Source organism: Hyperolius riggenbachi, chromosome 4 (genome assembly GCF_040937935.1).
Source record: "Hyperolius riggenbachi isolate aHypRig1 chromosome 4, aHypRig1.pri, whole genome shotgun sequence".
NCBI classification, from domain to species: domain Eukaryota; kingdom Metazoa; phylum Chordata; class Amphibia; order Anura; family Hyperoliidae; genus Hyperolius; species Hyperolius riggenbachi.
This window is the reverse complement of record NC_090649.1, coordinates 1,517,924-1,533,880: the sequence shown is the minus strand read 5'-3', so window position 1 is coordinate 1,533,880 and position 15,957 is coordinate 1,517,924. Positions and strand designations below refer to the sequence as shown.

Here is a 15,957-nt window from a genome sequence, read left to right as displayed (position 1 = left end):
CCTCCACTGGGAAGGCATTGATGGGACCTCCAGTGGCTGGGGGTGGAATTGCAGCTGAGGCAGAGGGAACAGGGCTGCTGGGAGCTGCTGTAGCAGGGTGTCCTGTGTGGGAGGTCTCTGTGGAGTGACAACAGGACCTGCAGTGTCCGGGTACACTCCTATGCTGGGAAGGCATTGCGGGGACCCCCAGTGGCTGGGGGTGGAATTACAGCTGTGCATGGAGGGAACAGGGCTGCTGGGAGCTGCTGTAGCAGGGTGTCCTGTGTGGGAGGTCACTGTGGAGTGACAGCAGGACCTACAGTGTCTGGGTACACTCCTCTGCTGGGAAGGCATTGCAGGGACCCCCAGTGGCAGGGGGTGGAATTGCAGCTGTGCATGGAGGGAACAGGACTGCTGGGAGCTGCTGTAGCAGGATGTCCTGTGTGGGAGGTCACTGTGGAGTGACAGCAGGACCTGCAGTGTCCGGGTACACTCCTCCTCTGGGAAGGCATTGCGGGGACCTCCAGTGGCTGGGGTAGGAATTGCAGCTGAGGCAGAGGGAACAGGGCTGCTGGGAGCTGTTGTAGCAGGATGTCCTGTGTGGGAGGTCACTGTGGAGTAACAGCAGGACCTGCAGTGTCCGGGTACACTCCTCTGCTGGCAAGGCATTGCGGGGACTCCTAGTGGCTGGGGGTGGAATTGCAGCTGTGCATGGAGGGAACAGGACTGCTGGGAGCTGCTGTAGCAGGATGTCCTGTGTGGGAGGTCACTGTGGAGTGACAGCAGGACCTGCAGTGTTCGGGTACACTCCTCTGCTGGGAAGGCATTGCGGGGACTCCCAGTGGCTGGGGGAGGAATTGCAGCTGAGGCAGAGGGAACAGGGCTGATGGAAGCTGCTGTAGCAGGGTGTCCTGTGTGGGAGGTCACTGTGGAGTGACAGCAGGACCTGCAGTGTCCGGGTACACTCCTCCTCTGGGAATGCATTGCGGGGACCCCCAGTTGCTGGGGGTGGAATTGCAGCTGAGGCAGAGGGAACAGGGCTGCTGAGAGCTGCTGTAGCAGGGTGTCCTGTGTGGGAGGTCTCTCTGGAGTGACAGCAGGACCTGCAGTGTCCGGGTACACTCCTCTGCTGGGAAGGCATTGCGGGGACTCCCAGTGGCTGGGTCATGGAGGGAACAGGACTGCTGGGAGCTGCTGTAGCAGGATGTCCTGTGTGGGAGGTCTCTGTGGAGTGACAGCAGGACCTGCAGTGTCCAGGTACACTCCTCCCCGGGAAGGCATTGCGGGGAACTACAGTGGCTGGGGGTGGAATTGCAGCTGAAGCAGAGGGAACAGGGCTGCTGGGAGCTGCTGTAGCAGGTTGTCCTGTGTGGGAGGTCACTGTGGAGTGACAGCAGGACCTGCAGTGTCCGGGTATACTCCTCTGCTGGGAAGGCATTGCGAGGACCTCCAGTGGCTGGGGGTGGAATTGCAGCTGAGGCAGAGGGAACAGGGCTGCTGGGAGCTGCTGTAGCAGGGTGTCCTGTGTGGGAGGTCTCTGTGCAGTGACAGCAGGACCTGCAGTGTCCAGGTACACTCCTCCCTGGGAAGGCATTGCGGGGACCTCCAGTGGCTGGGGGTGGAATTGCAGCTGAGGCAGAGGGAACAGGGCTGCTGGGAGCTGCTGTAGCAGGGTGTCCTGTGTGGGAGGTCACTGTGGAGTGACAGCAGGACCTGCAGTGTCCGGGTACACTCCTCTGCTGGGAAGGCATTGCGGGTACTCCCAGTGGCTGGAGGTGGAATTGCAGCTGTGTACATAGGGAACAGGGCTGCTGGGAGCTGCTGTAGCAGGGTGTCCTATGTGGGAGGTCTCTGTGGAGTGACAGCAGGACCTGCAGTGTCCGGGTACACTCCTCTGCTGGGAAGGCATTGCGGAGACTCCCAGTGGCTGGGGGAGGAATTGCATCTGTACATGGAGGGAACAGGGCTGCTGGGAGCTGCTGTAGCAGGGTGTCCTGTGTGGGAGGTCACTGTGGAGTGACAGCAGGACCTACAATGTCTGGGTACTTTCCTCTGGTGGGAAGGCATTGCGGGGACCTCCAGTGGCTGGGGGTGGAATTGCAGCTGAGACAGAGGGGACAGGGCTGCTGGGAGCTGCTGTAGCAGGATGTCCTGTGTGGGAGGTCACTGTGGAGTGACAGCAGGACCTGCAGTGTCCAGGTACACTCCTCCCCGGGAAGGCATTGCGGGGACCTCCAGTGGCTGGGGGGTGGAATTGCATCTGTACATAGAGGGAACAGGGCTGCTGGGAGCTGTTGTAGCAGGGTGTCCTGTGTGGGAGGTCTCTGTGGAGTGACAGCAGGACCTGCAGTGTCCGGGTACACTCCTCTGCTGGGAAGGCATTGTGGGGACTCCCAGTGGCTGCGGGAGGAATTGCAGCTGTACATGGAGGGAACAGGGCTGCTGGGAGCTGCTGTAGCAGGGTGTCCTGTGTGGGAGGTCACTGTGGAGTGACAGCAGGACCTGCAGTGTCTGGGTACACTCCTCCTCTGGGAAGGCATTGCGGGGACCCCCAGTGGCTGGGGGTGGAATTGCAGCTGAGGCAGAGGGAACAGGGCTGCTGGGAGCTGCTGTAGCAGGATGTCCTGTGTGGGAGGTCTCTGTGGAGTGACAGCAGGACCTGCAGTGTCCGGGTACACTCCTCCTCTGGGAAGGCATTGCGGGTCCTCCAGTGGCTGGGGGTGGAATTGCATCTGTACATGGAGGGAACAGGGCTGCTGGGAGCTGCTGTAGCAGGATGTCCTGTGTGGGAGGTCACTGTGGAGTGACAGCAGGACCTGCAGTGTCCGGGTACACTCCTCTGCTGGGAAGGCATTGCAGGGACCCCCAGTGGCTGGGGGTGGAATTGCATCTGTACATGGAGGGAACAGGGCTGCTGGGAGCTGCTGTAGCAGGGTGTCCTGTGTGGGAGGTTACTGTGGAGTGACAGCAGGACCTGCAGTGCCCGGGTACACTCCTCCCCTGGGATGGCATTGCGGGGACTCCCAGTGGCTGGGGGTGGAATTTCATCTGTACATGGAGCGAACAGGGCTGCTGGGAGCTGCTGTAGCAGGGTGTCCTGTGTGGGAGGTCTCTGTGGAGTGACAGCAGGACCTGCAGTGTCCGGGTACACTCCTCTGCTGGGAAGGGATTGCGGGGACTCCCAGTGGCTGGGGGTGGAATTGCATCTGTACATGGAGGGAACAGGGCTGCTGGGAGCTGCTGTAGCAGGGTGTCCTGTGTGGGAGGTCACTGTGGAGTGACAGCAGGACCTGCAGTGTCCGGGTACACTCCTCTGCTGGGAAGGCATTGTGGGGACTCCCAGTGGCTGGGGGTGGAATTACAGCTGTACATGGAGGGAACAGGACTGCTGGGAGCTGCTGTAGCAGGTTGTCACTGTGGAGTGACAGCAGGACCTGCAGTGTCCGGGTACACTCCTCTGCTGGGAAGGCATTGCGAGGACCTCCAGTGGCTGGGGGTGGAATTGCAGCTGAGGCAGAGGGAACAGGGCTGCTGGGAGCTGCTGTAGCAGGGTGTCCTGTGTGGGAGGTCTCTGTGGAGTGACAGCAGGACCTGCAGTGTCCGGGTACACTCCTCCTCTTGGAAGGCATTGCGGGGACCTCCAGTGGCTGGGGGTGGAATTGCATCTGTACATGGAGGGAACAGGGCTGCTGGGAGCTGCTGTAGCAGGGTGTCCTGTTTGGGAGGTCTCTGTGCAGTGACAGCAGGACCTGCAGTGTCCAGGTACACTCCTCCCTGGGAAGGCATTGCGGGGACCTCCAGTGGCTGGGGGTGGAATTGCAGCTGGAGCTGCTGTAGCAGGTTGTCCTGTGTGGGAGGTCACTGTGGAGTGACAGCAGGACCTGCAGTGTCCGGGTACACTCCTCTGCTGGGAAGGCATTGCGGGTACTCCCAGTGGCTGGAGGTGGAATTGCAGCTGTGTACAGAGGGAACAGGGCTGCTGGGAGCTGCTGTAGCAGGGTGTCCTGTGTGGGAGGTCTCTCTGGAGTGACAGCAGGACCTGCAGTGTCCGGGTACACTCCTCTGCTGGGAAGGCATTGCGGGGACTCCCAGTGGCTGGGGGTGGAATTGCATCTGTACATGGAGGGAACAGGGCTGCTTGGAGCTGCTGTAGCAGGGTGTCCTGTGTGGGAGGTCACTGTGGAGTGACAGCAGGACCTGCAGTGTCCAGGTACACTCCTCCCCGGGAAGGCATTGCGGGGACCTCCAGTGGCTTGGGGTGGAATTGCATCTGTACATAGAGGGAACAGGGCTGCTGGGAGCTGTTGTAGCAGGGTGTCCTGTGTGGGAGGTCTCTGTGGAGTGACAGCAGGACCTGCAGTGTCCGGGTACACTCCTCTGCTGGGAAGGCATTGTGGGGACTCCCAGTGGCTGCGGGAGGAATTGCAGCTGTACATGGAGGGAACAGGGCTGCTGGGAGCTGCTGTAGCAGGGTGTCCTGTGTGGGAGGTCTCTGTGGAGTGACAGCATGACCTGCAGTGTCTGGGTACACTCCTCCTCTGGGAAGGCATTGCGGGGACCCCCAGTGGCTGGGGGTGGAATTGCAGCTGATGCAGAGGGAACAGGGCTGCTGGGAGCTGCTGTAGCAGGATGTCCTGTGTGGGAGGTCTCTGTGGAGTGACAGCAGGACCTGCAGTGTCCGGGTACACTCCTCCTCTGGGAAGGCATTGCGGGTCCTCCAGTGGCTGGGGGTGGAATTGCATCTGTACATGGAGGGAACAGGGCTGCTGGGAGCTGCTGTAGCAGGATGTCCTGTGTGGGAGGTCACTGTGGAGTGACAGCAGGACCTGCAGTGTCCGGGTACACTCCTCTGCTGGGAAGGCATTGCAGGGACCCCCAGTGGCTGGGGTGGAATTGCATCTGTACATGGAGGGAACAGGGCTGCTGGGAGCTGCTGTAGCAGGGTGTCCTGTGTGGGAGGTCACTGTGGAGTGACAGCAGGACCTGCAGTGTCCGGGTACACTCCTCTGCTGGGAAGGCATTGCAGGGACCCCCAGTGGCTGGGGTGGAATTTCATCTGTACATGGAGCGAACAGGGCTGCTGGGAGCTGCTGTAGCAGGGTGTCCTGTGTGGGAGGTCTCTGTGGAGTGACAGCAGGACCTGCAGTGTCCGGGTACACTCCTCTGCTGGGAAGGGATTGCGGGGACTCCCAGTGGCTGGGGGTGTAATTGCATCTGTACATGGAGGGAACAGGGCTGCTGGGAGCTGCTGTAGCAGGGTGTCCTGTGTGGGAGGTCACTGTGGAGTGACAGCAGGACCTGCAGTGTCCGGGTACACTCCTCCCCGGGAAGGCATTGCGGGGACCCCCAGTTGCTGGGGGTGGAATTGCAGCTGAGGCAGAGGGAACACAGCTGCTGGGAGCTGCTGTAGCAGGGTGTCCTGTGTGGGAGGTCTCTGTGGAGTGACAGCAGGACCTGCAGTGTCCGGGTACACTCCTCTGCTGGGAAGGCATTGCGGGGACTCCCAGTGGCTCGGGGTGGAATTGCAGCTGAGACAGAGGGAACAGGGCTGCTGGGAACTGCTGTAGCAGGGTGTCCTGTGTGGGAGGTCACTGTGGAGTGACAGCAGGACCTACAGTGTCTGGGTACACTCCTCCCCTGGGAAGGCATTGCGGGGACTCCCGGTGGCTGGGGGAGGAATTACAGCTGAGGCAGAGGGAACAGGGCTGCTGGGAGCTGCTGTAGCAGGATGTCCTGTGTGGGAGGTCTCTGTGGAGTGACAGCAGGACCTGCAGTGTCCGGGTACACTCCTCTGCTGGGAAGGCATTGCGGGGACCCCCAGTGGCTGCGGGAGGCATTGCAGCTGAGGCAGAGGGAACAGGGCTGCTGGGAGCTGCTGTAGCAGGGTGTCCTGTGTTGGAGGTCTCTGTGGAGTGACAGCAGGACCTGCAGTGTCTGGGTACACTCCTCCCCTGGGAAGGCATTGCGGGGACTCCCGGTGGCTGGGGGAGGAATTGCAGCTGAGGCAGAGGGAACAGGGCTGCTGGGAGCTGCTGTAGCAGGATGTCCTGTGTGGGAGGTCTGTGTGGAGTGACAGCAGGACCTGCAGTGTCCGGGTACACTCCTCTGCTGGGAAGGCATTGCTGGGACCCCCAGTGGCTGCGGGAGGAATTGCAGCTGAGGCAGAGACTGGGTCTCAGTCTGTGCCCACTTTGACCACCTCACCAGCTCCACCAAATGGGCCCCAAACAGGCGTCGCTACAGAGGGTGCAGGGCAGGGGCACTTACGAAACTCAAGAGGAGAGGCCTGCGCACACCCCTCCCCGCCATCATACTATCGAACGTTCGGTCCCTTCCAAATAAGCTGGACGAACTGCTCATCCTGCTTGGCAACAAACGCGAGCTGGAAGGGTGCACCCACATCCTCTGCTTCACAGAGATATGGCTGAAAGACGCCATCCCCGACAACTCCCTTCTCCTTCAGGGATACAATCTCATTCGAGCTGATCGCGACCCGACTCTCTCCGGGAAAAAGAAAGGTGGTGGCATCTGCCTCTACATCAATACCGCTTGGTGCACCAACACCACCACCCTGTTCAAATGCTGCACACCAGACATCGAGCTCCTTCTCGTAAACTGCAGACCAGTGTACTCCCCTAGAGAGTTCTGATCCTTCGTTCTGGTCGGGGTCTACATCCCACCCGACGCAGACACTTCAAGTGCCCTGGGCAAGCTATGCCACTCCATCACCCAGTGGGAGACATCCCTACCAGACTCCCTCTTTATCATCCTGGGGGACTTCAATAAAGCCAACCTCCCCCGGGAGCTCCCCCGCTACAAACAACATATAATGTGCCCCACCAGGCAGGAGAACACCCTTGACCATTGCTACACCGTGCTCAAGGATGCCTACAAGGCCACTCAATGGGCTCCCCTCGGCAACTCTGACCACTGCCTTGTCCGCCTGATTCCCACCTACAGAAGGCAGCTAGGGTCCACCAAACCCGCCCTGAGAACTGTCAAGAAATGGTCAGAGGGGGCCAGGCAGCAACTCCAGGCCTGCTTCGAATGCACCGACTGGTCAGCCCTGGAGTTACCCTGTCTGGAGGAATGGGCCACGAACATCACCTCCTACATCAGCTTCTGTGAGGAGTCATGCATCCTGACGAAGAGCTTCAAAGTCTTCCCCAACAGCAAGCCCTGGTTCAATGGCAAGCTGAGCCAGCTCAGGAAAACAAGGGCAGCAGCTCACAAATCAGGCACCCCAGAGGACTTTCGCGAGGCCAGGAACACCCTAAACCGCGAAATTAAGGTGGCGAAGCGGAACTATTCAGACAAGCTGCGTCTCAGCCTCCAGTCCAACAATCCACGGGAAGTCTGGAGAGGCCTAAGGGCAGCCACGAACCTGAAACCTCCCCCTCAGCACGCTCCACCCAGCACAGAACTTGCCGAGAAACTCAACGAGTTCTATTGCCGGTTCGAGAGAGACCCCCTCACACTTGAGGCACAAGCAAGCGCACCAGAGACGTCATCCGGCACAGGTCTGGTAACTGTCCGAGAAGCGGATGTCCTGAAACAACTCCGGTGGCTTAACCCCAGGAAGGCCTCAGGCCCGGACGGCGTGTCATCTTTCTGCCTGCGAACCTGCGCAACCCAACTTGCTCCTGTCCTCACCCCTCTCTTTAACAAATCACTGGCCGAGGGCAAAGTTCCATCCTGCCTTAAAAAATCCACAATCATTCCGGTTCCCAAGAAGCCAGGAAACTGCGATCTCAACAAATATAGGCCAGTAGCACTCACCTCCACCATCATGAAGATCTTGGAAAGGCTGGTCCTCCACCACCTGAAGCACTCCACGGACTCCCTCCTAGACCCACTTCAATTTGCCTACAGGCCAAACAGGTCTATCGAGGACGCCATCAACATCACTCTGGCGCACATCACAGAACACCTTGACAACCCGAACACCTATGCCCGGATCCTTTTCCTTGACTTCAGCTCAGCCTTTAATACAATATGCCCAAACATCCTATACGACAACCTTGTTAATCTTGGCCTCGACCCCCTGCTGTGCTCCTGGATCAAGGACTTCCTCACAGATAGGACACAAAGAGTGAGGCTCGGCAACTGCTCGTCACAGGATAGAACCACAAACACAGGAGCCCCGCAGGGGTGTGTACTGTCACCTATCCTGTTTTCCCTCTACACGAACAGGTGCACCTCTTCCGCAGACTCTGTCAAGGTCATAAAATTTGCGGACGACACCACCATACTGGGGCTCATAGGCAGCAACGGCGAACAAGCGTACAGGGAGGAGATCGCACGCATCTGCAGGTGGTGCAAAGACAATCAACTGGTACTCAACGCCACAAAAACAGTCGAGCTGATAGTGGACTTCAGAAGGCGCCCTCACCCGCTCCACCCGTTCTCTATTGAAGGGATCGAAGTCTCCAGGGAGTCGAGCGTCCGTTTCCTGGGAGCCACCATCACAAAAGACCTTAGGTGGGCTGAAAACACCTCCAAGGCCCAGAAGAAGGCCCAGCAGAGGCTGTTCTTTCTGAGGCAGCTGAGGAAATTCGGGATGCCGCGGGAACTGATGATCACCTTTTACACCGCTACCGTGGAGTCTATCCTCTGCTCCTCTATTGTTGTCTGGTACGCAGGCGCCACTGCGAGCGACAGACTTAAGCTCCAGAGAGTAATCAATGCCGCTGAGAGGATCATCGGGTCCCCCCTTCCATCTCTGGATCTCCTTTATACCTCCAGACTGTGGTCTAGGGCAAACAGAATAGTGAACGACCCTACTCACCCTGGCAGCAGATACTTCGACCCTCTGCCCTTGGGACGCCGCTACAGATCGATCCTCACCAAGACCACCAGACATTTGAACACTTTCTTTCCCCAAGCTGTTCTCCTACTGAACTCGAGCTACCACCCCTGCAAAGCCCCCCTAGCCGCGCACTAACGCTGCACTACGGCCCAACTACGTTTCATCCTCACCCCCCCACCTTGTAATCTGTTTGATGTTTGCAGACTTTTTTAGCTCCTTCTCCCATCTGTGTGAACTGATCTGTATAAAATCTGTGTGAACTGATCTGTATAAAATCTGTGTGAACTGATCTGTACAAAATCTGTATCTGCATACTCCTGCCGTGTGTACCACAAAAAATTCCGGGTGCGTCAGTCGACGTACTTGGCGAAATAAAGCTGATTCTGATTCTGATTCTGAACAGGGCTGCTGGGAGCTGCTGTATCAGGGTGTCCTGTGTGGGAGGTCTCTGTGGAGTGACAGCAGGACCTGCAGTGTCCGGGTACACTCCTCTGCTGGGAAGGCATTGCGGGGACCCCCAGTGGCTGCGGGAGGAATTGCAGCTGAGGCAGAGGGAACAGGGCTGCTGGGAGCTGCTGTAGCAGGGTGTCCTGTGTGGGAGGTCTCTGTGGAGTGACAGCAGGACCTACAGTGTCTGGGTACACTCCTCTGCTGGGAAGGCATTGCGGGGACCCCCAGTGGCTGGGGGTGGAATTGCAGCTGAGGCAGAGGGAACAGGACTGCTGGGAGCTGCTGTATCAGGGTGTCCTGTGTTGGAGGTCTCTGTGGAGTGACAGCAGGACCTGCAGTGTCCAGGTACACTCCTCCCCGGGAAGGCATTGCGGGGACCCCCAGTGGCTGCGGGAGGAATTGCATCTGTACATGGAGGGAACAGGGCTGCTGGGAGCTGCTGTAGCAGGATGTCCTGTGTGGGAGGTCACTGTGGAGTGACAGCAGGACCTACAGTGTCTGGGTACACTCCTCCTCTGGGAAGGCATTGCGAGGACTCCCAGTGGCTGGGGGAGGAATTGCAGCTGAGGCAGAGGGAACAGGGCTGCTGGGAGCTGTTGTAGCAGGATGTCCTGTGTGGGAGGTCTCTGTGGAGTGACAGCAGGACCTGCAGTGTCCAGGTACACTCCTCCTCTGGGAAGGCATTGCGAGGACTCCCAGTGGCTGGGGGAGGAATTGCAGCTGAGGCAGAGGGAACAGGGCTGCTGGGAGCTGTTGTAGCAGGATGTCCTGTGTGGGAGGTCACTGTGGAGTAACAGCAGGACCTGCAGTGTCCGGGTACACTCCTCTGCTGGCAAGGCATTGCGGGGACCTCCAGTGGCTGGGGGAGGAAATGCAGCTGAGGCAGAGGGAACAGGGCTGCTGGGAGCTGCTGTAGCAGGGTGTCCTGTGTGGGAGGTCTCTGTGGAGTGACAGCAGGACCTGCAGTGTCCGGGTACACTCCTCCTCTGGGAAGACATTGTGGGGACTCCCAGTGGCTGGGGGAGAAATTGCAGCTGAGGCAGAGGGAACAGGGCTGCTGGGAGCTGCTGTAGCAGGGTGTCCTGTGTGGGAGGTCACTGTGGAGTGACAGCAGGACCTGCAGTGTCCGGGTACACTCCTCCCTGGGAAGGCATTGCGGGGACCCCCAGTTGCTGGGGGTGGAATTGCAGCTGAGGCAGAGGGAACAGGGCTGCTGGGAGCTGCTGTAGCAGGATGTCCTGTGTGGGAGGTCACTGTGGAGTGACAGCAGGACCTGCAGTGTCTGGGTACACTCCTCTGCTGGGAAGGCATTGCGGGGACCTCCAGTTGCTGGGGGTGGAATTGCAGCTGAGGCAGAGGGAACAGGGCTGCTGGGAGCTGCTGTAGCAGGATGTCCTGTGTGGGAGGTCTCTGTGGAGTGACAGCAGGACCTGCAGTGTCCGGGTACACTCCTCTGCTGGCAAGGCATTGCGGGGACCTCCAGTGGCTGGGGGAGGAATTGCATCTGAGGCAGAGGGAACAGGGCTGATGGAAGCTGCTGTAGCAGGGTGTCCTGTGTGTGAGGTCACTGTGGAGTGACAGCAGGACCTGCAGTGTCCGGGTACACTCCTCCCTGGGAAGGCATTGCGGGGACCCCCAGTTGCTGGGGGTGGAATTGCAGCTGAGGCAGAGGGAACAGGGCTGCTGGGAGCTGCTGTAGCAGGATGTCCTGTGTGGGAGGTCACTGTGGAGTGACAGCAGGACCTGCAGTGTCTGGGTACACTCCTCTGCTGGGAAGGCATTGCGGGGACCTCCAGTTGCTGGGGGTGGAATTGCAGCTGAGGCAGAGGGAACAGGGCTGATGGAAGCTGCTGTAGCAGGGTGTCCTGTGTGGGAGGTCTCTGTGGAGTGACAGCAGGACCTGCAGTGTCCGGGTACACTCCTGATCAGCTCAGAATAATGCGAGCCGTGAGCTGCTTGATGGAATACACTGTCCAGTATTGTGACCATCCTTAGCAGATCCTCTGAGCCCCGCACTATGTGTATATCATACAGATGACTCCACCAGAACTAGCACTAATGATGGTGAGAGCAGAATGGTGCAACACGTGTGCTGCTTGATGGAACGTGTGTGGATGTGGCGGGTCATAGTAAGTGGAGCTCCTCCATACTGTCAAGTATAAAGAACGCACATGATTGGCTGTATAGATTTCTCATCACACTGCTGTTTGTTTTACAGAATTATAAAGTTCTGCACAAGTACATTGCGCTGTTTGCCACCCACCTCATCAAAGAGGGCAGCTGGGAGAAGGCGCTTTCCCTGTACGTCCAGCATGGAGCTCCGGCCAACGCTCAGGTACCTCTGCAGCCTTCTCATTGTCCTCCCCTCCCCCCAGCACTTCCTGACATCCATCCTTCCTGGCCCTGTCACCGCTTCCCCTCCATATCTCCTCCCTCCAGTGCTTTCCTGTATGTCCATCATGGAGCTCCGCCTACACTCAGGTACCTCTGCAGCCTTCTCATTGTCCTCCTCAGCCCCTCCCCCCAGCACTTCCTGACATCCATCCTTCCTGGCCCTGTCACCGCTTCCCCTCCATATCTCCTCCCTCCAGTGCTTTCCCTGTATGTCCAGCATGGAGCTCCGCCCTACACTCAGGTACCTCTGCAGCCTTCTCATTGTCCTCCTCAGCCCCTCCCCCCAGCACTTCCTGACATCCATCCTTCCTGGCCCTGTCACCGCTTCCCCTCCATGTCTCCTCCCTCCAGTGCTTTCCCTGTATGTCCATCATGGAGCTCCGCCTACACTCAGGTACCTCTGCAGCCTTCTCATTGTCCTCCTCAGCCCCTCCCCCCAGCACTTCCTGACATCCATCCTTCCTGGCCCTGTCACCGCTTCCCCTCCATGTCTCCTCCCTCCAGTGCTTTCCCTGTATGTCCATCATGGAGCTCCGCCTACACTCAGGTACCTCTGCAGCCTTCTCATTGTCCTCCTCAGCCCCTCCCCCCAGCACTTCCTGACATCCATCCTTCCTGGCCCTGTCACCGCTTCCCCTCCATATCTCCTCCCTCCAGTGCTTTCCCTGTATGTCCAGCATGGAGCTCCGCCTACACTCAGGTACCTCTGCAGCCTTCTCATTGTCCTCCTCAGCCCCTCCCCCAGCACTTCCTAACATCCATCCTTCCTGGCCCTGTCACCGCTTCCCCTCCATATCTCCTCCCTCCAGTGCTTTCCCTGTATGTCCATCATGGAGCTCCGCCTACACTCAGGTACCTTATCATTGTCCTCCCCCCCCCCATCCCCCTCCAGTCCAGGTACCAACTTTCTATTCAGCAACATCTTCTTTATACATATTTATCGTTGTGTCCCACAGATGTTGTATACTTATTTTCTGCAAGATAATCAGTTCAGTTCACCTCAATCACTTGCAGGTACGCAATCCTCCTCCAGATCCGTCTTATATCATTCTGCAACAACATTCTGCCGTGTCTACTTCTGAGGGTCTTCACATGATCCACAACCAACCATTGTAACCATACCTCCATGACCAACCTCCATGCCCATTGTATCCGTAGTCGTTACACGCAAAGGGGTACCACAAAGTCGTTACACACAGAGGGGTATCAGAGTCATTACACACAGAGGGATATTACATAGTCATTACGCACAGAGGGGTATCACAGAGTCATTACACACAGAGGGCTATCACAGAGCCGTTACACACAAAGGGGTATCACTAAGTCGTTACACAGAGGGGTATCACAGAGTCATTACACACAGAGGAGTATCACAGAGTCATTACACACAGAGGGATATCACAGAGTCGTTACACACAGAGTGCTATCACAGAGCCGTTACACACAAAGGGGTATCACAGAGTCATCACACAGAGTGGTATCACAGAGTCATTACACACAGAGGGGTATCACAGAGTCATTACACACAGAGGGGTATCACAGAGTCATCACACACAGAGGGATATCAGAGAGTCATTACACACAGAGGGGTATCACAGAGTCATTACACACAGAGGGGTATTACAGAGTCATTACACACAGACGGGTATCACAGAGTCATTACACACAGAGGGGTATCACAGAGTCATTACACACAGAGGGGTATCACAGAGTCATTACACACAGAGGGATATCACAGAGTTATTACACACAGAGGGATATCGCAGAGTCATTACACACAGGGGTATCACAGAGTCATTACACACAGAGGGGTATCACAGAGTCATTACACACAGAGGGGTATCACACAGTCATTACACACAGAGGGGTATCACAGAGTCATTACACCCAGAGGGGTATCACAGAGTCATTACACACAGAAGGGTATCACAGAGTCGTTACACACAGAGTGGTATCACAGAGTCGTTACACACAGAGGGATATCACAGAGTCATTACACACAGAGAAATATCACAGAGTCATTACACCCAGAGGAGTATCACAGAGTCATTACACACAGAGGGATATCACAGAGTCATTACACACAGAGGGATATCACAGAGTCATTACACACAGAGGGATATCACAGGGTCATTACACACAGAGGGATATCACAGAGTCATTACACACAGAGTGATATCACAGAGTCATTACACACAGAGGGGTATCACACAGTCATTACACACAGAGGGGTATCACACAGTCATTACACCCAGAGGGGTATCACAGAGTCATTACACACAGAGTGGTATCACAGAGTCGTTACACACAGAGGGATATCACAGAGTCATTACACACAGAGGAATATCACAGAGTCATTACACCCAGAGGAGTATCACAGAGTCATTACACACAGAGGGATATCACAGAGTAATTACACACAGAGGGATATCACAGAGTCATTACACACAGAGGGATATCACAGAGTCATCACACACAGAGGGGTATCACAGAGCCGTCACACACAGAGGGGTATCACAGAGCCGTCACACACAGAGGGGTATCACAGAGCCGTTACACACAGAGGGGTATCACAGAGTCATTACACACAGGAGTGTCACAGAGTCATTACACACAGAGGGGTATCACAGAACCATTACACACAGAGTGGTATCACAGAGTCATTACACACAGGGGTATTACAGAGTCATTACACATAGAGGGGTATCACAGAGTCATTACACCCAGAGGGGTATCACAGAGTCGTTACACACAGAGTGGTATCACAGAGTCGTTACACACAGAGGGATATCACAGAGTCATTACACACAGAGGAGTATCACAGAGTCATTACACACAGAGGGATATCACAGAGTCATTACACACAGAGGGATATCACAGAGTCATTACACACAGAGTGATATCACAGAGTCATTACACACAGGGGTATCACACAGTCATTACACACAGAGGGGTATCACACAGTCATTACACACAGAGGGGTATCACAGAGTCATCACACACGGAGTGGTATCACATAGTCATTACACACAGAGGGATATCACAGAGTCATTACACACAGAGGGATATCACAGAGCCATTACACACAGAGGGATATCACAGAGTCATTACACACGGAGTGGTATCACATAGTCATTACACACAGAGGGATATCACAGAGTCATTACCCACAGAGGAATATCACAGAGTCATTACACCCAGAGGAGTATCACAGAGTCATTACACACAGAGGGATATCACAGAGTAATTACACACAGAGGGATATCACAGAGTCATTACACACAGAGGGATATCACAGAGTCATCACACACGGAGTGGTATCACATAGTCATTACACACAGAGGGATATCACAGAGTCATTACACACAGAGGGATATCACAGAGCCATTACACACAGAGGGATATCACAGAGTCATTACACACGGAGTGGTATCACATAGTCATTACACACAGAGGGATATCACAGAGTCATTACCCACAGAGGAATATCACAGAGTCATTACACCCAGAGGAGTATCACAGAGTCATTACACACAGAGGGATATCACAGAGTAATTACACACAGAGGGATATCACAGAGTCATTACACACAGAGGGATATCACAGAGTCATCACACACAGAGGGGTATCACAGAGCCGTCACACGCAGAGGGGTATCACAGAGCCGTTACACACAGAGGGGTATCACAGAGTCATTACACACAGGAGTATCACAGAGTCATTACACACAGAGGGGTATCACAGAACCATTACACACAGAGTGGTATCACAGAGTCATTACACACAGGGGTATTACAGAGTCATTACACACAGAGGGGTATCACAGAGTCATTACACACAGAGGGGTATCACAGAGTCATCACACAGAGGGGTATCACAGAGTCATCACACACAGAGGGGTATCACAGAGCCGTTACACACAGAGGGCTATCACAGAGCCATTACACACAGAGGGATATCACAGAGTCATTACACACGGAGTGGTATCACATAGTCATTACACACAGAGGGATATCACAGAGTCATTACACACAGAGGGATATCACAGAGTCATTGCACACAGAGGGATATCACAGAGTCATTACACACAGAGGGATATCACAGAGTCATTACACACAGAGGGATATCACAGAGTCATTACACACAGAGGAATATCACAGAGTCATTACACCCAGAGGGGTATCACAGAGTCATTACACACAGAGGGATATCACAGAGTCATTACACACAGAGGGATATCACAGAGTCGTCACACACAGAGGGGTATCACAGAGCCGTTACACACAGAGGGGTATCACAGAACCATTACACACAGAGGGATATCA

The 15,957-nt window shown here is 56.0% G+C and overlaps 1 protein-coding gene across 1 annotated transcript in view; it reads left to right on the top strand.

Annotated features, from left to right (window-relative positions):
• The window catches only part of IFT172 (intraflagellar transport 172), a 619,018-nt gene that overhangs the window by 555,607 nt on the left and 47,454 nt on the right, over nt 1-15,957 (top strand). Inside the window, exon 40 of the mRNA XM_068279802.1 lies at nt 11,457-11,573. Coding sequence (XP_068135903.1) covers nt 11,457-11,573 — 117 coding nt within the window. The remainder of the gene's footprint in view (nt 1-11,456; nt 11,574-15,957) is intronic.